The following is a 25,138-nucleotide window of genomic DNA, read 5'->3' as shown; positions in this document are numbered from 1 at the left end:
AATAAAATAGAAACAAAACAAGCACATGGACACACAAAACAAACTCGAAGAGACACACAAAATGACCACAAGGAGAGACAAAATGAGAAAATTTAGATAAACTCAGAGACACAAAAGGACGGGAGAAAACAAATAAAACAACCACAAAGAAATGCAAAATGACAGGAAAAAAAAGAAAAAAACATGAACAAACAAAACATATTTAAAGAGAGACTAAATGACCACAAAGAGACAATAAATGACAAAATAAACACAAAACAAACTCAAACAGATATAAAATGACTACAAAGAAACACAAAATGACAAATTATACACAAAACAACCACAAACAGACACCAAATCCCACTAATAGATGGAAAATGACCACAAAAACACACAAAACCACAAGACAAAATGATTATAAAGAGACACAAAATGACAAAATATGCACAAAAAAACTCAGACAGACACAGAATGACTGTAAAAACACCTAAAACAACAGGAAAGAGACGCATTATGGAGCTAAAACCCCTATTAAAGCCCCTCTATCAGAAGGTGTCCGGGTTCCCCCCTCGGTCCTCCGCCTCCACTGTCTCTGGATCCGGCCCTGCTGCTCAGCGGCAGGGGGCGGAGTCAGCCCGTCTGTCCGGTGACGCACTCTGCGGAGCTGCTGGGGGCGGTGCTTCTCTCCTGCTGACGTCGGCGCGGGGCGTAGATCTCATTGGTCCTCGGCGAGCCCTGGGCGTCCGAGAAGATCACGACGAAAAAGAAAAATCTGAAAAAATAGAGCGGAGCCGAAAAAGTCTGACAAATGAGTGTTTACGGCGGAGGAGGACGGAGGCAGCGGGGCAGCGCAGCGGGCTTCTGGTCGGTGGACAGCCGGTGAAACACGGACTAATACCGGTGAGGATTATCTCCGGCCTGCGGGAGGAGCAGCGGCGACTCACCGGATTAACACACTCGCTGGAAAAGGGAAAACAGGCGACGCTCGGCGGACGTTCCTCGGTCCGGGAGGATGAGCTGACCGCCAGGGAACCGAGCGAAAGTGTTTGCGGTCGAAGTTGGACGCGGAGGAGGGAAGCGACTCCACCGGGCCTGGACGGATTTTACATGTCGGAGGGTAAACTTGGCTGTCGGTGCCGTTTTAAAGCGGCGTTATAGGAGCGAATTACCAGAAACCGTCCGCCGTCGCTCCGTCCGTGTCGACCCCCGAAGCGAGTCCGCTCACCGGGAACTAACGCGAAGCAGCCCGGTCTCTTGTGCCGATGCCAACGGCAGACTGCAGGTTGCTCCATCATGGCCGGATCATGAGGTGTCTCACGTACCTCCTGCTACTTCCAGAAACCCTGAAAAAGTCCAAGAAGCTGCCGGGCAGGCTGCCGGTCTGTTATGAGATCCTGACTCTGTCCCTGTCGAGCAAGAAGAAGCAGCAGCAGAAGGAGAAGATGGCTGCGGAGCTGTACCCCGCCAACACCAACAACACCAACCTGGCCAACGGCACCACGGTGGCGGACACGGAGAAGACCAAGGAGGCGCCGGTGTGTCAGGCGAGCAGCAGCAGCAGCAGCAGCTCGGCGACCACCCCGACCACCCAGCAGAACATCAACAACAACAACGTAGACCCACCCAGCTGGCAGTGCAGCCACCCCACACTCAGAGAGAGGTACCGGATCCGTCTGTAAAAATGGCACAAATGTCCACCAAAGTGGCTCAAAGTCTTAATAAAGTCACAACAGCTCAGTACGGAGAGTTTGCAATGAGGAAAAGCTGCAGAGAGGCTTCTATCTGGAACTATTCCTCCAGGATCTGGCGAAAATAACACCTGCTGGATATGTCTGAAATGATGCAGGTGTAGGCTCAGTTCAAGACGACAAAAAACAAACACTAGGTCCATAAAATGTTAGAAAAATAAGGTGAAAAATGCTTCAGTGTCTCCCAAGATGACAAATTTAGTACACAACCCAAAGGTAATCAGTTTACTGCAATTAAAGTGGAAATAAACCTGAAAATATTCTCATTTAAGAACTACTAGGTCTAAAAAATGTTAGAAAAAAGGTGAAAAATGTCCATCAATGTCTCCCAAGATGACTAATTTAGTCCACAACCCAAAACTAACCAGATTACTGCAATAGAAGAGAATGGAAACCAGAAAATATTCACATTTAAGAACTATTTGGTCTATAAAATTTTAGGAAAAAAGTAAAAAATATCTCTCATTGTCTCCCAAGATGGCAAATTTTGTCCACAACCCGAAGATAGTTTGCTGCAATTAAAAAGGAAATAAACTAGAAAATATTCACATTAAATAACCATTTGGTGTATAAAATGTCACAAGATGAAAATTGTCCATTAGTGTTTCCCAAGATGACAAATTTAGTCCACAAACCAAAGATAATCTAATTTACTTCCATATCTCTCCAGGAGGAAAGAAAGAAGGAACATATTCATATTTGGGAACCATTTGATCTATAAAAGGTCAGAAAAAAGGTGAAATTTGTCCATTAATGTTTCCTAAGATGATACATTTAGTCCACAACCTGAAGTTAATCAGTTTACCGCAATTAAAGAGAAAGAAACCAGAAAATATACTCATTAAAGAACCATTTGGAGAATAAAATGTCAGGAAAAAGGGTGAAAAATGTCTCCTATTGTTTCTCAAGATGAGAAATTTAGTCAACAACTCAAAAATAATCAGTTTACTGCAATTAAAGATGGAAGAAACCAGAAAATGTACTCATTAAAGAACCATTTGAAGTATAAAATGCCAGCTTAAGATAACAAAACCAAACATTTGGTCCATAAAATGTTAGAAAAGAGCAGAAAAATGTCCACTCGTGTTTCTTAAGATGGTCCACAGCCCAAAGATAATCGGTTTACTGCAATAGAAGAGGACAGAAACCAGAAAATATTCACATTAAAGAGCCATTTGTTCCATTAGATGTGAGAATAAAAGTTGAAAAATGTCTCTTTGTTTCCAAGTTAACAAATTTTGTCCAGAACCTAAAATGATAGTTGACTGCAACAGAGGAAAGAAACCAGAAAATTTTCACATTAAGAAGCTAAAATCACAGAATTTAGACTGTTTTTCACTCAAACTGGTTGATCAATGATCAGAGAAGTTGCTGATTAATTTAATAGTTAACAATGAATTGATTAACCTTTGGTTGTTGTTTATTCTAACAAACCAATTGTGTTGCTACAGATTAATAACCCGTGTTTTCTAAATGTCTTGTTTTGTCCACAAGATTTTCTGTTTAAAATCATCAAGAAGTAAAAGAACTAGAAAATATTCACATTTAAGAAGTTGAAATCAGAGAATTTTGACGTTTTTTCTTTTAAAAAAATGACCCAAACTGATTATTTGTTCGTCAAAATAGTTGATTAATCGATTAATGGCTGCAGCTTTAGTGATAACATGACTGGGAAAAGCAAAAAAGTGCAATAAAACCACTACAGTAAGCAGCTAGCATCAGCTGTAGTCGCCTACATTTGGACTATTCCTGCTTTATAAATAGCTAAAAATGCTACATTTCTGCTTGCATGCTAACTGTGTGAGTAATCAATCAGCTGTTTTGTAGCCTGACATGGCACGAGCCCTTGAATGTTAATCGTTTCTGTTTTTAGCTACATATCATTTGTTGATTTGCCAAAACCAGACATTTAAAAATGTCGCCATGCGCTGGAAACTTGTGATAGATCACGTTAAAACTGACATTTTTTCCCCCCAATAACAGGCCGACTGATTAATTGGGAACGCAGCAAGTCGTCCTCTGCAGCTCTTCCACTGTGAAAATAACCAGTGTCTCCAGGCAAACGCAGTGTGGGAGGACTGGGTGTTATACAATAATAAAAACAATGGAAAAAAAACCTGCTGCTCTGCTCTTTCAGGAACGCCCTGATGTTCAACAACGAGCTGATGGCCGACGTCCACTTCATCGTCGGGCCTTTGGGGGGATCGCAGAAGGTGCCGGCGCACAAGGTAAACAAACAAACGGCCGGTCTAACTTTAAACGTGTTCACAGGGAAGCTGTTTGTAAAAGACGAGCTCCTGCTGCTGTGTTGAACTCCTCTGACGCATGTTTCCTCCTCCCTCCCTCCCAGTATGTGCTGGCCGTGGGAAGCTCGGTCTTCTGTGCCATGTTTTACGGCGATCTGGCGGAGGAGGAGTCCGAGATCCATATCCCAGATGTGGAACCTGCTGCTTTTCTAATTCTGCTGAAGTAAGCCACTCGCCGTTCGCCCCTCACGCGAGCCAACCAGAAGCAGAGATGACAAGCGCAGTCAGTGTCACTTCAAAGCGTATTATTACTCATCCAAAGCTGAGCAGAGGCGAATGCCAAAATGCTGCGAGCGCCAGAGAGCAGAGGCAGCAGCTCTGTAATTGCTGGTTTTCTCAGCGCTCTTTGTTCAAGTAGAAACAGACTAGTAGTTATAAATATCGCTGCCTTTTGTCGCTCGTTCAGGAGCTTTGGCTTAAGACTTTTGGGCCTTTTGGAGAAGTCGTCATTCAATCCTCTCTGGGATAAAAGACATGATCGTTTCTTTTTTTTCCATTTGGAAATTTAGTCCACAACCAAAAAAAATTCAGTTTACTGAAATAGAAAAGGAAAGAAACCAGAAAATATACTCATTAAAGAACTGTTTGGTGTATAAAATGTTAGGAAAAAGGTGAAAAATGTCTCACATTGTTTGTCAAAATGAGAAATTTAGTCTACAACTCAAAAATAATCAGTTTACTGCGATTGAAGATGAAAGAAACCAGAAAATGTTCTCATTAAAGAACCATTTGGTGTATAAAATGTCAGTTCAAGATAACAAAACCAAACATTTGCTCCATAAAATGTCAGAAAATGGCTTGTTTTGCAAATAATCCTCTTCATCTTCCATTTTGCTGGAGCTCATACGTTGCTCATATTGCGTCTTTTTACTGGTTATAATGAAGAAGTATCTGATCTGTGTCCACATCAGTGTCAGGAGGTTTGGTTTTTTCTAATTTAAGGCTCTTCTCCTTCCTCCAGGTACATGTACAGCGATGAGATCGACCTGGAGGCGGACACGGTGCTGGCCACCCTGTACGCTGCCAAGAAGTACATCGTCCCGGCGCTGGCCAAAGCCTGCGTCACCTTCCTGGAGACCAGCCTGGAGGCCAAGAACGCCTGCGTGCTGCTGTCCCAGAGCCGCCTGTTCGAGGAGCCCGAGCTGACGCAGCGCTGCTGGGAGGTGATCGACGCCCAGGCCGAGCTGGCGCTGCGGTCCGAGGGCTTCTGCGAGATCGACCTGCAGACGCTGGACATCATCCTGCGCAGGGAGACGCTCAACACCAAGGAGGTGGTGGTGTTCGAGGCAGTCATGAACTGGGCGGCGGCGGAGTGCAAGAGGCAGGGATTAGGGCCGACCACCCGCAACAAGAGAGAGGTGCTGGGCAAGGCGCTGTTCCTGGTGCGGATCCCCACCATGAGCCTGGAGGAGTTTGCCAACGGGGCGGCGCAGTCCGACATCCTGACACTGGAGGAGACACACAATGTGTTCCTGTGGTACACGGCGGCTAAAAAGCCCCAGCTGGACTTCCCTCTGACCGCCAGGAAGGGCCTGGCTCCTCAGAGGTGCCACCGCTTCCAGTCCTCGGCCTACCGGAGCAATCAGTGGCGCTACCGCGGCCGCTGCGACAGCATTCAGTTCGCGGTGGACAAGAGGATCTTTATCGCCGGTCTGGGGCTGTACGGGTCGAGCGGCGGCAAAGCCGAGTACACCGTGAAAATCGAGCTGAAGAGACAGGGGGTGACCCTGGCGCAGAACCTCACTAAGTTTGTGTCGGACGGGTCGAGCAGTACGTTTCCGGTGTGGTTCGAGCATCCGGTCCAGGTGGAGCAGGACGCCTTCTACACGGTGAGCGCCGTGCTGGACGGCAACGAGCTGAGCTACTTTGGCCAGGAGGGCATGACGGAGGTGCAGTGTGGGAAGGTGACATTTCAGTTCCAGTGCTCCTCAGACAGCACCAACGGCACCGGAGTCCAGGGAGGACAGATCCCAGAGCTGGTGTTCTACGCATGAGCTGCAGGCGGATGTTTCCTCCCAGCCTTCAACGTAATGTAGCATTAAAGACACTTGAGTAATGTCACTAAATGGCCTGGCTAGTTCTCTGAGAGACTATTTTAAAAAGCGATGGAGCTGTCGTTTTATCTTATTTAATTTAATGTTATTTTTTTATTTAAAAAGCTGATTTAACGTTATTTGCTCCGACGCTTGTGTTCGAGGGCTGCGGCTGCTGTAGAAACAACATTAATACAGTGATCTGTGGTTATGTAATCACGCTGAGCTCCACAACTGGAACAAGTAGGGACTGCTTCAAATTGTGTAATGGCAAGTCTATATAGGATGTTGTTACTATAGTCCAAAGCAGCAATATTACACGAGGAGCAAACTTTATGTAGTGTTATTATTCTAAATGCAAAAAAAAAAGAAAAAACAAGTAGAAATCTCGTTGAGTTGTTTTGCACTTGAGAGGACGGCCTCAGAAACGTTGTGTCTTTTTGTAAAATACAATTTAACTGTTAACAGCTTGATGCTGTTAGAGACCAGATGTGTTCTGTACAAGAATGCTTATACACCTGACGATGAAACATAAAGGTTATAATGTGATCCAACATGCAGATGTCACATCGTTATGTTGTCTGGGAGAGGGATGGGGATTAGAGGGGCTGCAGCGCCCTCTGGTTACTACAGGAGGAACTACAGCCAGCTTTTATGGAAACAAGGAGCCTTGATGGATTAATGGAGGGTCTAATGGGCAGAACTCCAGGGGCTGAGGGTTCAAGAGGGCCCTCTGGTCATTTTTCATGTGCACAACTCTTGCTGGAAGTCATAGAGCTCAACGTTTCTTTTCACGACCTTCACATATCTGCTGAATCAGAGCTCGATCTGACATTCATTTTCAGATTTTAGCTGCACTGTGCACATTTAGAAGACAGTAAATCTAAATTAAAATGAACAAAACACAATATGTCAGATGTATTTGACATGCAAACTGCAGTTCAGTTTTATGGAAACATGGAGCTTCTGCAGCTCTGGATGGATTAATGGAGGGGTCTAATGGGCAAAATTTCAGTGGACAAGGGTTCAGAGAGGCTTTAAGGTCTTTAAAAGTGAACATTTCTTGCTTGAAATTTATAGAGCTTAAAATTTTTCATCCTGATCCTCAAATATCTGCTGAAGCAAAGCTTGATCTGACATTTATTTTCATAATTCAGTTCATTTTCACCTGATTCAACTGCACTGTGCACAGAGTCAGTACGTCTAAATAAAAATTAAAAAAACACAATATTTCAGATATATCGGACATGCAAAGCTCTGCTTGACAAAAGTAGACCCTATATCAGCAGCTTCCTGTAATATTTTAGTGTATTATATCAGTATTTTGCCTGATTTCTGTGGAGAGGAGTTACTGTGTGGATTTGCGGTGGCAAGGAGGAGTCATGTCCACTATAAAACACTATTTTTCCATGTTTGCAGCACAGCTAAGACTAAAAGTTGTTGTAAATGTCATGATTATAACCTCATTTAGTCTTTCTGAGAGTTAAACCTAGCAAAAATGAAACGGGTGCAGTTTTCACCTGTTTCAGGTCCAACTCGACCACTAAAACGGAAGAATCAGTGAGTTAAGATGATAAAAACTTTGTTTTGCCTCAATGTTGCGAGACGCTGCACAAATGATGCTGCAGGATGAGTCAGAATATTTGTGCAGCTTTGGTTTTATCCCGTCTTTTTAATCTGCAGCAGCCCTTTAATTCATCCATTCAGCAAACATACCAAACGTTCTGCTTTGATTTTCTCTGTTTTATATCATTTCAAATAAACATCTTTTGGATTATTGGTTGGAAAAGACACAGAACATACAGACAAAATAACTGAAATCCCATCTGAGGCAGTTCTTTTGCTCCCGTCACATTTTTCCTCACTGAGGGCTCATTTTTCACTGCAATATAAAGTCCTCTATGGAAACAGAACAACCATGAAGGAGAGAAAACTCAGAAATGTCTTCTGTCACTATGATAGAAAACATTTTTCAAAGTGTCCATGTGTTTTAAACAATGGAAGAAATGGTAGCTCTACATATTACAGATATTTTCCTACTTACATTTTTACAACCTCTAAAAGTCTCAGCGTTTCTCACTACTCTGCTCAGATCTAGACAGATGTTTCACCGTGCTGAAAGTATCTTTGAAATTGTTCAAAATTCCCAGAAACTAGTTCAAACTGACTCCAGATTTGCTCAAAATGACACTTTTTGAGTAATTATGGACAATTAGAGGTATTCTGGAAAACAATTTAGTTCATCATCTGTAGAAAGATGTTTCTCCATGCTGAATGTATCTCCAACAACTTGCTCCTCTGTTCACTGTTTCTGAGCCATGCTGCATTTATTTATTGATCCAGTAGGTTGGATTTTCCTCTCAGTCTCTCTGTGGAAATACTGCCTGCTGTTCAACTCAAAAAATCTGATTTTTTTTTTTTTTTTACCTCTGATGGAGTCATGGCTTCTTGGTTGCGTGAAGGAACACTGAATTGTTTTTCTTACTATTTTTGGCGATTTGTTGAAAGATACAGGTAGAATAATTTGACTTTAATGAAAAATCACAAGTTTTAAGTTATTTCTGGCAAATTTTCTTGATTGAACCACACATTACACATGACACTTTTAAGGACCATCAGAAAGCTAAAAATCAGACAATTTTTCCTATTTTTACAGTTTTGGTGTGATTTTGGTGTTTTGTTTTTTTTCAAGAAGAAAACATGTCCTTTAAACCTGCTGGTGGATTTTGGGGTTCAGACATTTAATCCACTGATTATTTTCTGGGTTAATCATGTTGTCTAATAGCAGAAAACATTAGAATCCAAAACGATACCTTAAAGTGTAAAAACAACTGGCTATAATTTTAAATATTTTACTTTTACAAGAACGCAAGATGATAAAAAAGCAAATTGTCAGATTTTGGTGGATGTTTTGATGAGATATCATGGTGTTAAGATAATTTTTGGCTATTTTTCGTAACCTATGATATCATTTTGGAGATTTTTTTGAGAAGGAAACACGTCTTTCCAACCTGCTGGTGGGTTTTCTGGTTCAGAGGGTTTAAAATAATTTGTAGCTGCAGCTCTTTTATAATAATTTATCCACATACTCTGCATTAAATATGAAGTAGGAGGCACATTTAAAGAGAAAAAAGGTGGAGTTTAGTACCTATAGCTGGAGCGTTGATGCAGAGCTCTTGGGCCAGAACGAGGAAAGTTTTTCCCAAGACGTAGACGTTGACCTGCAGAAGAAGATGAAGAACACAATGAGTTAAAGTGTGGATGAAGACAACTTTGATTTGTGTGACTCTTTAACTTCAGCAGAGCTTCATCTGGATCTGAAACACGGCCGTTTGTTGCATCAGCGGCAGGCGAAATGTTCCCGTTACATAATTCACCCGAAGGTCGCGGAACATTTCGCCTCAATATGTGTGATTAAAAGCTGAGCTTCGATGGGATTTGAGGGTTTCCTCCAAATCCATTAATTTCTAATCAAAATATCTGCAGCTCCTGATCGATTTCTTTCCCAACCGGAGGTTTAACCTCACAGCTCTCTGCAGTTTCAGTGTATTTCTGGTGTTTTCTCTTTATGTTGAGGTGACTCCTGTGACCTTCCTGGATCTAAATGGAGGTTTATTTTTATCAGCACACATCAGCACAATAATAACACGGGGTTTCAAGGGGAAAAAAAAACAGCAAAATGGAACAAACTGCCTTTAAGGTGATGCTAATTATCTACAAACTTTATCTAACATAAGGATGAGATCGCCGCTTCCATACATGCTTGTGTTTTTGAAATTGGTTTCTTGGCTTGTTTTTCTTCACTGGTGACTAATTTTTTACTGCATTATAAAGTCCTGCCCCTCTATGGATGACTAGAACTCATAATTATCTACATAAACACAGTTATAATGCTATAAATCAAAAAAAAAGAAAAAAAATCAAAGCAGAATTTCTTTGTTTTTTTTTCTGTGTAAACACTGCCTGCAGTTCAGCCGAATCAACATGTATGACTTCATTCCAAGTGTCCACAGGTGTTATAACAGTAGCTCGACATGCTACAGGTATTTTGCTACGTACATTTTTACAACCTCTACAAACTCTGCTCAAATCTAGAAAGATGTTTCACCGTGCTGAAAGGAATTATCCAAAAAATACCTAAAACTAGATCAAAATTACACTTTTTGAGTCATTTTGGACATATTTCAGTCCAGTTTTGAGTCTCTGCTCATCATCTGTAGAAAGATGTTTCACCATGCTGAATGTATCTCCAACAACTTGCTCCTCTGTTCACTGTTTCTGAGCCATGCTGCATTGATTTTACAATTTTTGACCCTAAAATGACATAATTTTACTGTACTAATATGTACACGTATCAGCAAAAAAAAATTGCATCCTTTGTGAAAAATAAACAAAAATAAAAATATTAATATATTTATTTAAAAAATAATTAATATGCAAACATCAAAAAAACTAATTTTACAGATTTTAAATATCTAGTAAAATCACAGAAAAAAATATTTATGTTGACTGTAAAAAAGAAACCTGTAACTAAAGTTTACATCAAAAACCTGAACTTTTATGAACAGTGACTTGAGACTTTTCAACGTTAGACCCTGAAATTAGTTGATTAAAGTTGTTCTACTGTAACTAATTTAATTTTATTTATTAATTTTATTTATCTTGTTTTACAGAAATTTGCTCTAATATGTAAAAAATTTAAAAGAATATATTAGGGTCTGTACAGTGGTAGATAATTAGTTTTGTTAATCATCATTTGCAATTCAACAAATACAGAATCAACCTGTTTCATTGTGTTTAATTGATATTTACTGGGTTTTTTTTCCCAGTTTTTGAATGTTTTAGTATACTGTTTTTGTTTTTTCAGTATTATTTTCACTTTATTTCTTTTCTGCAGTGTGTAGTGTCGTAGTTTAGATATTGTAACTCCGGTTTGTTGCAGCAGCAGCAGGTTGTTTGGGGGTTTCTGGGGTAAAGTGTGTCATCGAGGTTATCACTCTGGATCCTCCCCTCACAGATGTTTCATTGTCCTCAACACCTCCAGAAGGCTCTGCAGTAAATCCACCCGCCCCCGCTGCATCTGAAAGGACCTACTGACGGAATCCGCTGAATAACAAAGACGTGAGGATCAGCATCGATCATCATCGTCATCATCGTCACAAATTAACAGCAGCAGCAGCCGGACGGAGCTGCAGCAGACGGCAGTGAAAGCTGCAGGACCAGGTCGTGAACCGGGTCGTGAACCGGGTCGTGAACCGGGGTCAGATTCCTCCAGACCAACTCTCTCCAGACGGACTCAGAGAACTTAAAGTCGGGCAGATGCTCCGCCGCTATTTCAGGAAAGTGGAATCCAGCGAGGAATTTATACACAAAAGCAGAAACACTGAAGGAGGAGGAGGAAGTGGAACAAGTGTGGTTGGGTTTTAAAAAAACAAGTGTGTGATTAAAGCTAAAACCAGGAGCATGAATGTCGGTTCTCAAGGAAGAACTGAAGCACTTTAAAGCTGCAGATTAAAAAACAAACAAAAAAAACTTCTATAAACAATGGAAAAACTGAACTCCAAGCAGCAGTTTCTGAGACATTTTTATAGTTTCTAGCTCTGAAAAACTTTCATTTTGATGTTTTTTTTTTTTTTTAAAGATTAAACAGTTTTTTAAACTAGGTGATGGGCTTTAGACTTCAAAGGTTAAAAGGCAACACAAACATTATAAAAAGACGATAAAACGTACTTAAAACCATCAAACTACTGGGTGATTAAAGCTAAAACAAGGATCATGGATGTTAGTCTCAAGAAACTTATGAACTGCTTCACTTTAAAGCTGCAGATATCAAAATTTGGGTATATAAAAAATGGAAAAACTGAACTCCAAGCAGCAATTTCTGGCCTTTTTTCTTCACTGTTGGTTCATTTTTCACTGTAATCTAAAGTCCTGAACCTCTATGGAAACAGAACAACCATGAAGAAGGAGAGAAAACTCAGAAATGTCAGAAAACACTGCCTGCAGTTCTATATATTTTTCACATGACTGTTGGTGGAAGTTAAGTTACTAATAGCTCACCAGTTGGGCCGAGGAACTCTACATTTTTTGTTGTTTTTACCAAGTTTGGTTCCAGTTTTATGCTTAAATTCGGTTCATTCTTTTAGTTCAAGGACTGTTGGAAAGTTAAAAATCAGACAAGTTTTTTTTAGTTTCCAGCTCTGAAAAAATGTCATTTTGGCGTTTCTTTTTTAATATTAAATAGCTTTTTAAACTACGTGGTGGGTTTTAAGGTTCAGAGGGTCAAAGGCAACATTTAAACGTTACACAAAGATAATAAATTTATTTCAAAACGTCAACTACTGGGTGATTACCGCTAAAACAAGGATCAAGAAACTTAAAAACTGCAGCACTTCAGATCTTCCTCCTGAACTCCAAGCAGTTTCTGGTTCTGAGATATGAACTAATTTGTAGTGTCATTATGATAATTATACCATACCATAATTTGCCATAAACAAACCATTTCTTACAACTGCATTCTGTAAAAAACAAAATATTCTGTGCACCTCGGTCTAACTGAGAAGTCTGAAGTGACTCAGCTGCGACCAACAGTCACCTGACAAAAATTCTGAGTTTTCAGTTGTTTACACCAAGCAAACAAATTAATTTCTATCCAACACAAATAGTTCAAAACTCTGCACAGAAATGCATCTAATGTAGGTAAATATTAAATTTGGAGCCACTGAATGAAACAAGAAATAATGTCTACGCCTAAAAATTCCATTATTTATCAGCCAAAACTCTAAAAATACAGATGTATCATCAGATTTTCCTTAAACTAATCATGTGTAACGTGTCGTTCTGACGGGAAAATAAACAAATCTGAGCTAAAAATCAAGATATTTAATCAAAATCACTTGTCTGGTTTAAAATGTGCCAAAATTAAACGGTTTGCTCTAATTGGATTCTGTGAAAACCAAAAAATTCTGCGTTCCTTTACACAACCGTGAAGCCAGGACGGATTTATCTGCGACCAACAGTCACCTGACAAAAATTCAGAGAGTTTTCGGTTGTTTACACCGAGCAAACTGAGTAATTTCTATCCAACACACCTGTTGTTCAAAATTCTGCACAGAAATGCATTTAATGTGGGTAAAAAGTGAACTTTGGAGGCACTGAATGAAAGAAACTAAATATAAGAGATAAACCTAGAGACAGCAGCTGATATTTAAAGTCAGTATTGATCCAGAAGCTCTTTGCAGCTCGGTGACAACAGGCGACCATTCATCCCAACAATGTTGTGGGTGTGGATGGGTGAGGGAGCGACTGGTGGAGCAGAACCTCCCCTCAGAAATGCTCAGCATTAACAACCCCTGCACCCACAATCCACTTCAAATCCACTGCTGGGCCTGAACGCCCGGCAGGAGGAGGGGCGGCAGCTCGTCCAAGACAGCTGGGAGCGTAAAAATAAAAGCCCCCCCGACCAGCTGTGACTCTGAGAAATGCCCCGGCAGCGCCACACCCCTGACTCACCGCCAATCGGCTGCCGTTAAATATGCAGACAAATGGAGGTTTCTAAATTTAACCTGGCAGGACTCAGGTTTAATTACACGGCGGGACGTGAGCACAGTCGGGCAGAGGTGCACCATGGGAGGTGAACGGGCTTAAAAAGACAGAAATAAAAAGTTTTCCTAAACCCTCTGAACCCCTAAAACCCACCAGAGGTGTTGAAGAGCATGTTGGCTTAAAAAATACCATTAATCAGCTGAAATGTAAAAATAGAACATTTTCTGATGCTTCTCAAACTAAATCAAGTGATGCATTGATCTGTTGGAAAACTGAGCCAAAATCTTTCAATCTTTTCAATATTTCATCAAAATCACTTCATTCTGTATGTCTCATTTTAAAAAACTTGCCAAAAATAAACTCTGTGCTCCAGCTAAATTCTGTGGACTGTCTTAAAAAGACATAAATAAAACGTTTTCTTAAACCCTAGACTCAATTATTAGTCTACAGTGGACATTTTTCACTATTTTTAACAGAACAAACTATTTGCTGGTTAATTAGGAAAACAATAATCAGATTTAATCAACGTACCTGCAACAGGTCGCTCAGATCCAGCAGCATGTCTGAGAAAAACTGGTCAAGGCAGAAAAACCACAAGAACAACAAACAAAAAAAGACAAAAAAAAACCCCAACAAAAACAAGACAGAATATTACAAAAACGAGACACAAAATGACAAAAGAACAATCTAGTATTTTACTCTATGATCAAAACAACTTGTCATGGTCTAGAAATTATTTTAAATTTGTAGTTTTACTAATTTGCAATCTGTAGTTAATGTCTTCTCTGGAATTTTTACACTTTGAGGGCCGGATTGGACCCTCTGGAGGACCGCTTTTGGCCCGCGGGCCGCATGTTTGACACCCCTGATTTAACATCTAAAACTCAACCAATGCTCAGTTATTGGGGCTGATTTTTAGAGATCTAAATTATCCCAAACATCTTTTTCCCCAAAACTACAACTGTGTTATAGAGTGAGATAGAGATAGTTATAGAGAGCTATATAGATATAGAGATATGTAGATAGATAGATAGATATGTAGAGAGATAGATATGTAGATACATAGATAGAGATTTTTTCACACGTTCTAAAGTGTATTTTTCTATGCAGAATCATGAATCTGTGGCTTTTAAGCTGCAGATTTCCTGATTTCATGACTTTGAGGAAGCTGGTGTTAAATTAATGAAAATTAAAAACACAGTAAGTGGAAGTGATTCTAGTCTAAGACGCTCAATCGTCACCTCAGATCAGACCAAACCAAACCAGACGCACACATTTCCATCATCAGCCTCCACACATCCCAGCCTCCTGGCGCCCGGTCGCCGTGGCGACAGGTGCATTTAGTCTCCGGGTCGACGGGGCCGGATTAGCAGAGGCTCCTCTGGAAAAGGCCTCACAATGGAATTAGCAGCGGCGCAGATGAAATGGGAAAAGATAATCCGAGCACACGGCGTCTGGAGATTACACACGACTCCCTTAATGAGGAAAATAAACGACAGCAGGTCTGCAGCACATCTGGACGCAGAGACAGGGAAAAGTGGAATAATCACACCTGAGCTGGTCCATCAGGAGCTTTAACCCTCCTGTTGTCTTCATTTACAGACACCAAAAAACACTGTTTCTTTGTCTGAAAAAGATTCAAAAAGTCAGCAAAAAGAATTCCCCAAATTGCTGAAAATTTGCAAAACCTTCAGGAAGAAAATTCCAATAATTTCTTAAAAGTTTCCCTTAAACCTGGTCGTCCTGCAGGTCAAAGTTGACTTGTTTTAAAGTTTGAAAATGTGGGGGGAAAAAAAAAAAATTCACAGTGAAACTTCTTTACATTCAAACATTTTTAACATTTCTTTTTTCCACCAAAAAATGTTCAAAAATTTCCCAAAAAAGTTGAAAATGTGGACATCAGAAGTTTCATGGTGAAATTTATTATTTTTTTTCCACATTTTCAAACTTTAAAATGGGTCAATTTTGACCTGCAGGACGACACGAGGGTTAAAAGTGATTCTCGTGGTTTCAGGAGAGAAATTCAGCCGAGTGGGACTCAGAATGGACGAAGGAGATTCAATGTAAGAGACGCTAACAGGATTCAGATCAGATCAAACCAATCTGGAGCTTCTAATGTTGCTTATTTTAGTATAAAATTATGTTTCCTGTGGAGCTGCAGTGGATGAACAGCAGCAATGAGAGGAAATTAATACTAAAACGGCTTTCTGATGGTTTCCAGGTCGGCCCTGACCTTCACCTCTGGATGACTCAGACGTCGACACCAGAGCTGGCCGTCAGTAATTCCTACAGGAGCAAAAATTTGCCTGAAACCAGCAGACTGGAGCTGTTAGAGCAGATTAATGTTCAGTGGTTTAATCTAAACAAAACCTGGATCGTTCAGCGGCACAAAACGGGTTAAAGCTGCAGTTTAGAGTCATTTCATCTCATATCAATCCTCTCTGATTGACCATTTTTTAAAATATGAAATACCGACATTTATAAAGATATTTCTGCAAATTTCAGCATGATAATTCAAATATTTTCTGAACCCGTCAACCTACTTTCAGCAGTTTCTTTTTAGGCTGTTTGAACAACAATATCCTCTGTGAGGAACTATTAAAGATAAAAAATTTTAAAAAAAGAAAATTTCACAGTTTTTTTTTTCTCATAATGACATCAATTCAGATTCTACAATACTGGACAAATAGATCAAATAAAAAAATAATTTAAAAAAATAAAAACATTTTTGAGGACACAAACAAAAAACTATAATGCAGAAGTCAACTAGTGATATTTTCTAAACCGAATGTAGGTGAATGTCACAGTATTACAAAATGAAACATATAAAATACTGATTATAATACAACTGGTTGCAAAAATGAAACATATAGAGCGCAAAAAAAAACCTGTTTTGGAAAACTGAGCCAAATATTGATATTTCATCAAAATCCCTTCATTCTGCATGTCTCATTTAAAAAATGCCAAAAAAATTAACCGTTTGCTGTAACAAAATTCGGTAAAATACAAATAATTTTGCTCTCTTCATCGCCAACGTGAAGCTATGACTGACTCAGCTGTGATCAACAGTCACGTGACAAAAATTCAGAATTTTCAGCTGAACTGCAGGCAGTGTTTACATACTTTGTTGAACTTCCATGACTGATCAAGCAGGTGTGATGAGTTGTACCACAAATATCACTTCAGTGAGCAAAAAAAAAACTTCTAAAAAGCTTCTAAATCAAGTGTGATGCACTGTTTTGTTGGAAAACTGAGCCAAATATCATTGATATTTAATCAAAATCACTTTATTCTGAATGTTTCATTAAAAAAAAAAACACCAAAAAATTTGCTGTTTGGTTTAATTATTTTCTGAAACAGAAAAAATTTGCTCTTTGTCGCCACCGTGAAACCACGACTGACTCAGCTGTGACCAACAGTCACATGACAAAAATTCAGAGTTTTCAGCTGAACTGTAGGCAGTGTTCTTGAACTTTCATGGCTGATCAAGCAGGTGTGACAAGTGGTACCACAATCACAACCATATCGCTTTAGCTTGCAAAAATACTTTCTCAAAGTGGGTCGACGGGCAATTTTTGGAAAAAGAACGAGCTTGGAAAGTACTCAAAACATCCACCATAAATCTGACAAACCCCATTTTAAATTTGAAATGGAATAACTCACAAAATCTACAGAACTGAATGTGCTCAGGTCATCTGAAACCTGCGGCGTTGATCAGTAATTTATGGCAAAAAGGTCAAACTAGGTTACTAAAAAAAAAATAAAAATCTGTTAGGACAGAGTTTCAAATCAGGTGAAAGATGCATGCAAACCTCTAAAATATTTCAGTTTTAGCAACCTAACGGAGACTTCCTACTGCGTCTGAGCATCACTATACTTGGGAGTTCAGAGGGTTAAATATATATGCATATGTCTCTGGGATCTTTTGGAGAAGAGGGACACAAGAAGCAGAAGGAAAAACAGAATAAAAAGGGAACCAAAAAAGTGGAAGAACAATCTGGTAGCAGCCTAAAAACGAATCAGACAGTCTGCTGGTCTTTTCTGTGCTCGTTCCTCATTAAATTAAACTGCAGGTAAGACGGATGTTTCTCCTTCTCCTTCGTCCCGATGCTCCCCTGTGACAACATTACAGACTCAGCCAGCTGTGGAAAAGGAAGTGAGCGCTGCTATTTTTACCGCAGCGTCGCTCCTCCGACACAAAGCTCAGTAAACAATGCAGCAGGAAGCATTACACCCGGTTCGCCTCGCTTTCATTAGGTGAACCCGTCCCGGCCGTCCTGAGCTGCCGTTACGTAACACAATCATCCTCGCAGGCAAAGTGAGTCAGGAGCGAACGGCACACTGAGCACGAAAAAAAAACAAAGAGCCGCTCTGCTTATGAAAAAAGCATGAAGCTAAAAGTCCCATTATCCCGTTGATGACACATCGCTGGACTTCAATAAGCTGATTATGAAACATTAAGAAGAACAGAGACGAGCGGCTCCTATGATTCACATCTGAGCTAACCTGCCGACTCTGATGAGACTCAGCCGGGTTAACCTTCCTGTTGTCTTCATTTACCGGCACCAAAAAATATTGTATCCTTGTCGGAGAAAATCCAGAAATTCAACAAAAAAAATCCCCAAATTTTGGAAAATTTGCAAAATCTTCAGGTAGAAAATTCCAATAATTCCTTAAAAGTTTAATTTTTTTTAAAAAATCCCCAAATTTAGCAAGAAAATTCTTGTAAATATTTTCAAAAAATGAGTAAAAATCATCCAAAAAATCCTAAAAATATCTAAAGTGATGACATATATAGCAATAAAACTTCTAATATTCTCTTAAGAACATTCACATAAAAATAAAGATTTTTTAACATTTTTTTTTTCCCACCAAAAACTTCAAAAATTTCCCCAAAATGTTGAAAACGTGGACATCAGAAGTTTCACTGTGACTACATGACAAACTGAGAACAGAAAACCCAACAATCCAAAGATGCCTTTAGATTTCGTATGGGAGACGGTGGAAATGAATGAAAATAAACCTTGGAATAGGGAGGTAACCAGGCTGAGGGAAGGCGGCCATCTGCCCCGACCGGTTGGGTGAGGTTAAACAGAGCACAGAGGAGACGAATATGGAAGCAAATTAATGTCAGTGTTAAGATATCTACAGTATACAGAGTCACCCTTTACTCTAGTATAGGTGACCGTTAAAAAAAAAAATGCTGATTCCAGGTTTTTTGAATTTGTGTAGAATAAATAATCCAATAAATGCAACTTTCATTTCTTCTCTTTATGATTTATAGCATTATAACGGCATTACGCAGGACAGAAAACATCTCTAAGTTATTTCTGCTTCTAGTCATAGTTGTTCTGTTTCCATAAAGCTGCAGGATTTTATATTGGAGAGAAAAAATAGTCCACAGTGAGTAAAAACACCCTGAAACTGGATGGCATTCAAAGGATAATTTCAGTTTATTTCCCAGAATTAAATTAATGTGACTATACTTGTATATAACAGCAAAACAGCAGCATTCAAATAACCTAAATGAATAATTTTAAATGTTTGTTGTCAGTCTAATTAGCCGTCTGGATCGAACATTATGCTAATTGCATTAGCGGTCCCCACCCAGGGATACTGAACTCCTGCACTTTGTGAACTTTGGGAACTGCAATCCGTTATTTGTCATAGAAACGCTGCTATGTGCTGTTTCTCTGTTAATTAAGGTTCTGTGTGGCAGTAACTCTGAGCTAAAGACTAATTTCCCCGCGGAACAATAAAGCACAGCTTGATCTTGATTTGCTGGAGGAGCAAAAGCTGAGAGGATCTCTGCAGAGAGCATCTCTACGTTTAGTGTCATTCAGACATAAAAACAAACTGAATGCATCACCAGAACAATCTAAACTCTTAGAACAACAGAAACGACTGATAAGGATACGTGGCGTTCCCTCGGTGCGGCAGACCAGGTAGATGCAGGCGGCGATGACGTGGGCGGACCGGCGGCCGCGGGTCAGGTGTTTCATCAGCGCCATCTTGTAGAAGTTGAAGGCCGTGTCCAGGCAGTGTTGACTCATCTGCAGCTGGTGACCCAGAGTGTTGATGTGCTGCTTAGCTGAGGACACACATGCAAAAAAGAAAGTACAAATATTCAGCATCTATCTCCAGTAAATGAAAGAAGAAACACAAGCAAACAGTACATCACAGGAAAAGACTCATGGTGTATTTGAGGATCATTTTCTGACTCTATCAATGCATTCAGTAGCTTTAACACCACTCTGCAATACTATTGTTTCTATAACTAGCACTTGTTTGTTGTTGCTGCTCTAACACTGCAAATTCCCCCACTGTGGGATTAAGAATGTCTTATCTTAATAGAAAACATGAACAGTACACAAGAAGATGTTTTGGTTTGTTGGTGACCATGAATATTCCCAGAAAATGTAGTAGATTGCCAACAAATCATCATATTAGAGGTAAAACAGAAAATCCTAAAAATAATCCTTCAGGGTCAGTTTGTGTCAAAAGAGACTGAATATTCTCCTGCTTTTGGTATTTCAGACCCAAAACACTATTTCTGGAAAATACTTTGGCTGAATTTTGGTAATCTCATGTTTTCAGACATTGGAATTTTTGCATTTTCACCCTTAGAAACTGTCAGCCAGCTAATAACACAGCTGAAGTCAAAGAATGACTGCCAACTAGACAGTATAAGTCATAGAAAGCTAACAATACAACTAAAGTCACAGAAAGACAGCTAATAACATAGCTGAAGTCAAAGAACGACTGCCAACTAGACAGCATAAGACATAGAAAGCTAACAATACAACTAAAGTCACAGAAAGACAGCTAATAACATAGCTGAAGTCAAAGAACGACTGCCAACTAGACAGCATAAGTCATAGAAAGCTAACAATACAACTAAAGTCACAGAAAGACAGCTAATAACATAGCTGAAGTCAAAGAAAGACGGGAAACTACACAGTTAAAGACAACTAACAACACAGCTAAAGGCACAGCAACACAGCTAACTAGACAACTTACATTCGCTAACAGCTAAAGTAATATACACATAACTGACTAGACAGCTGACAACAACTAACAACTCAGCTAAAGTCACTTAGCAACAGCAACAACAGCTAATAACACAGCTAAAGTCAAAAAAAATTACAGCTAACTAGATAGCTAAAATCACAAAGTGCCTGCTAAATAGACAACTTAAGTCAGAGAAAGCTGACAATACAACTAAAGTCACAAAAAGACAGCTAATAATACAGCTAAAGTCGAAGAAACACAGCTAACTAGACAGCTTATGACCGCTAATAGCTAAAGTCTTATAAACACAGTTAAGTAGACAGCTTACGACCTTTAGCTTAATAGCTAAACACTTACAGAAACAGCTAAAGTAATAGAAACACAACTGACTAGATGGCTAAAGACAACTAACAACTGAGCTAAAATAAGTTAGCAACACAGCTAAAGCATGTCAAGAACAGCTGATAACATAGCTTAAGTAAAACAATGACAGCAAATAACATAGCTGAAGCCAAACAAAAACGACAAACCACACAGTTGAAGACAGCTAACAACACAGTTAAAGTCAAAGAAACACAGCTAAATAGACAGGTTATGTCTGCTAGTAGAAAGCCACAGAAACATGCCTCAGTAGACAGCTAAAGACAACTAACAACTCAGCTAAAGTCAATTAGCAACCCAGCAAAAGTAAAAGAACAGCTAATAACACAGGTAAAAGAACAACAGCTAATTAAGCAGCTAAAGTCAAAATATCACAGCTAACTAAAAAGCTGAAGCCAAAAAATGACTGCAAAATAGACAGCTAAAGTCACAAAAGGCTAACAGTGCAGCTAAAGTCACAGAAAGACAGCTAATAACACAGCTAAAGTCAAAAAGTTCCAGCTAACTAGATGGCTGAAACCAAAAACTTACAGCTAATAACTTAGCTGAAGCCAAACAAAGATGGCAAACTACATAGCTAACAACACAGCTAAAGGCATAGCAACACAGCTAACTAGACAGCTAACAGTCAGTCAGTACAAACAAGAGGATCGATCATAACATCCAATAACTACCTCAGCTTAGATGTGAGGATTTAAATACTATTTTAATCATCCTTTAAGCCCATTTTTAAACACTGGTGCAGGTTTTGGTCTTGTTTTTGTTTCATCAGTACTGCGATGTTGTAATTATACAATCGCTGCTGTACGCAAACAAAATCCTGCCAGCATGTCAGGACACACACCTGGAGACAAGCACGAGGCTCTCATTACCCACACGTGTGCAAATGAACATGTGCCTGTATAACCATGTCGTCACACGCAATCACACACAAAAAAAATACGTGTTGCCGGTTTTTAGACGCACATCAGTACACTGCACAAACCAGTTCAGGTGGAACAGCAGCTGGAGACTCAAGACAGAAGGAGTTTATATTTGGAGCGCTGCCTTTAATCAGCTGTGTGTCTATACCTGTGTGTGTGTGTGCGTGCGTGCGTGCATGTGTGTAGAGTTCACGACCTCAGATCAACACGTCGAACATCCTCATCATCCACACAGCCAGATGTGTGTGACCTGCTGAACTGAGTGGGTTGTCTGGGAATGTAAGAATCTGAGCTCATCCTGCCTCGTCATGCTGTTCAGGTCTGAAACCAAACACGTCAACATCTGCATCATCATCACCAGCTTCAACCACATCTGGATCTGAGTGTGTGGTGGTCTTAATCCGTCTCTTCCGTCACCAATTTTACTGAAACTCCACGTAAACACAGTTTCAGAGGCACTCTTTTGACCTTCAGATCAAATAGATGAAATAATCCTGTGTTACGTGTCTCCTACTATTATTTCAATAATCCTTCTTTCAAAACATATGCAATAATTTGAAGTCCTTGTGGGCTATTGGATTAAGTAACAGCCGTGTAACTGCAACTTCTCTGGTTTGAATCCAGACAGAGACCTTGATTTCATTTCATTGTAAAATCTGTAGTCAGTGCAATAGAAAGAAAGCAAACAGCATAGGCAAAGACAGCTAAACAACACAGCTGAAGTCATAGAAACACAGCTAACTAAACAGATAAAGTCATAGAAACACAGCAAACTAGACAGCTAAAGTCATAGAAACACAGCTAACGAAACAGCTAAAGTCATAGAAACACAGCTAACTAGACAGCTAAAGTCATAGAAACACAGCTAACGAAACAGCTAAAGTCATAGAAACACAGCTAACTAGACAGCTAAAGTCATAGAAACACAGCTAACTAGACAGCTAAAGTCATAGAAACACAGCTAACTAAACAGATAAAGTCATAGAAACACAGCAAACTAGACAGCTAAAGTCATAGAAACACAGCTAACTAGACAGCTAAAGTCATAGAAACACAGCTAACTAAACAGCTAAAGTCATAGAAACACAGCTAACTAGACAGCTAAAGTCATAGAAACACAGCTAACTAAACAGCTAAAGTCATAGAAACACAGCTAACTAGACAGCTAAAGTCATAGAAACACAGCTAACTAGACAGCTAAAGTCATAGAAACACAGCTAACTAAACAGCTAAAGTCACAGAAACACAGCAAACTAGACAGCTAAAGTCATAGAAACACAGCTAACTAAACAGCTAAAGTCACAGAAACTAGACAGTGAAAGATAGTTCACATTAAGCTAAAGTCATAAGACGGTTATTAACACAGCAAAAGTAAAACAAAGACAGCATAAATCAAAAAGATGGCAAACAACTGAAGCTAAAAAAATATAGCTAGTCATAGAAAGCTGACAACACAGCTAAAGTCACAGAAAGGCAGCTAAGAATATAGCTGAAGCCAAAGAAAGACTGCTAAGAAAAACTGCTAACTAGACTGCTAAAGCCAGCTAATAAAGTCAGAGACACAGCTAACTAGACAGCTAAGAAATCAGCTTGTCATGAGAGTGTTCATAACACAGCAAATGTAAACCAAATACAGCTAACAACACGCCTTATGTAAAACAACAGCTAAAATAAAAAATGACAGCTAACTAGATGATTGAAGCTAAAAAATATCAGCTAACTACACAGCCGAAGTCATAGAAAGCTATCACCACAGCTAAAGTCACAGAAAAACAGCAAATAACATAGCTGAAGCCAAAAGAAAGCCAGCAAATTGACTTATTTCAATAAATAAGAACAGTTAAGGCTTAGTCATAATTAAAGGGCTAACTACACAGCTAAAGTCATAGAAAGCTATCACCACAGCTAAAGTCACAGATACAGCTAATAGCACAGTTAAAGCCAAAAGAAGGACAGCAAACTAGACATATTTAAATAAATAAGGACAGCTAGCTACAAAGCTTAGTCATAGTTAAAGGGCTAACTACACAGCTAAAGACAGAGGGCTACATCAAGAAAAAGCTAGCTGCTAGGATTAGTCTCAAGCAAGCATAAGTTATGGCAACTGGACTAACCTCGTGTGAGTCGAAAACGTTTCACCTCTCATCCAAGAGGCTTCTTCAGTCCTGAAAGCCTGGTGGGGAGTACCAGATATTTATCCACCAGGAGGGTGGTGGCAAAAACAAGTGGACAAAGACCCGAAACCAATAGACTCGTTAGGTGTTAATGTGAGTCGTTAGCCTTTGATGGGCGGTCGTTACCCCTCCCAGCCCTCTAGGAGGGTGGTTGGGGGTCACCTGACTGCAGGTGGGAATGATGGCTGCACCTCCTTGGGAGGGCTCTAAGAACGGCGTTGTAAGTGGGAGACAAGTGGTGTCTGAGGCCCCCTCCTCTGTTCAAAGATGGCCGTTCTAGTTTGACATGAATGGCTTCTTTTACCCCTCTCTCAAACCATCTGTCCTCTCTGGCTAGAACGCGCACCTTGTGGTCATCAAAGGAGTGCCCCTTCTCCTTGAGGTGGAGGTGGACTGCTGAGTCCTGGCCTGTGGTCGTGGCCCTCCTGTGTTGTGCCATGCGCTTGTGTAATGGCTGCTTAGTCTCTCCAATGTACAGGTCAGAGCATCTCTCATTGCACTGCACTGCGTACACCACAGCTGCTAGGATTGTTGCAGCGAGCATTACCTTAAACTAAACCAAAATTTAGGCATTGATTTTCACTTAAATGTTATCAGTAAATTAAAAACATTAATTCTGATTATTCTGTGAGTTTACCTCATATTTAAATTAATAAAGAGTGCTAACGACAAAGCAACCATAATGGGGAGATTCCAATGTACACAGAACATCAGAGAAAAAGCTAGCTGCTACGACTGCTGTGGCTAACATTAGCTACAACTAAGGTTTCATCTGATATTATGATAAGGTGACATTTTGATTTGAATTTGTGTACAACATATTTAAACAAAATCTGGTAACTGCAAACCTAAGGTCCAAGAAAGAGTGCCAACAGCATAACTACAAAGTCAGCTAGCTACACAGCTAACATCAAAGCGCTATATCTGATTTCTGACTAGCTGTAAATGAAAATGACAGATTTTAATGAACTGACATTTTAGTTATTTAGTTTGGTATTCCACTTAATAGTAATGTAGGGATACATAAATAACACT

The 25,138-nt window shown here is 39.8% G+C and overlaps 2 protein-coding genes across 3 annotated transcripts in view; one reads left to right on the top strand and one right to left on the bottom strand.

The window, feature by feature from the left end:
- The window catches only part of LOC111569174 (transcription factor IIIB 90 kDa subunit-like), a 149,176-nt gene that overhangs the window by 113,309 nt on the left and 10,729 nt on the right, over positions 1-25,138 (bottom strand). For both annotated transcript variants that reach the window (XR_008599964.1, XM_055005666.1), the window contains exons 4-6: positions 19,532-19,705; positions 14,146-14,177; positions 9,218-9,290 (exon numbers count right to left, since the gene is read on the bottom strand). Coding sequence is in view for 1 of the 2 variants with exons in the window: in XM_055005666.1 (XP_054861641.1) it covers positions 9,218-9,290; positions 14,146-14,177; positions 19,532-19,705 (279 nt within the window). In the remaining variant the exon portion in view is untranslated. The remainder of the gene's footprint in view (positions 1-9,217; positions 9,291-14,145; positions 14,178-19,531; positions 19,706-25,138) is intronic.
- LOC111569169 (BTB/POZ domain-containing protein 6-B) lies at positions 724-6,623 on the top strand. Its single transcript, XM_023271156.3, has 4 exons — positions 724-1,642; positions 3,868-3,958; positions 4,081-4,199; positions 4,998-6,623. Exons 1-4 carry the CDS (start codon positions 1,245-1,247, stop codon positions 6,028-6,030), a joined length of 1,641 nt encoding a protein of 546 aa, XP_023126924.1. The 5' UTR covers positions 724-1,244; the 3' UTR covers positions 6,031-6,623.

This window comes from Amphiprion ocellaris, chromosome 20 (genome assembly GCF_022539595.1).
Source record: "Amphiprion ocellaris isolate individual 3 ecotype Okinawa chromosome 20, ASM2253959v1, whole genome shotgun sequence".
Taxonomy (NCBI): domain Eukaryota; kingdom Metazoa; phylum Chordata; class Actinopteri; family Pomacentridae; genus Amphiprion; species Amphiprion ocellaris.
This window is presented reverse-complemented; position numbering and strand designations above follow the sequence as displayed.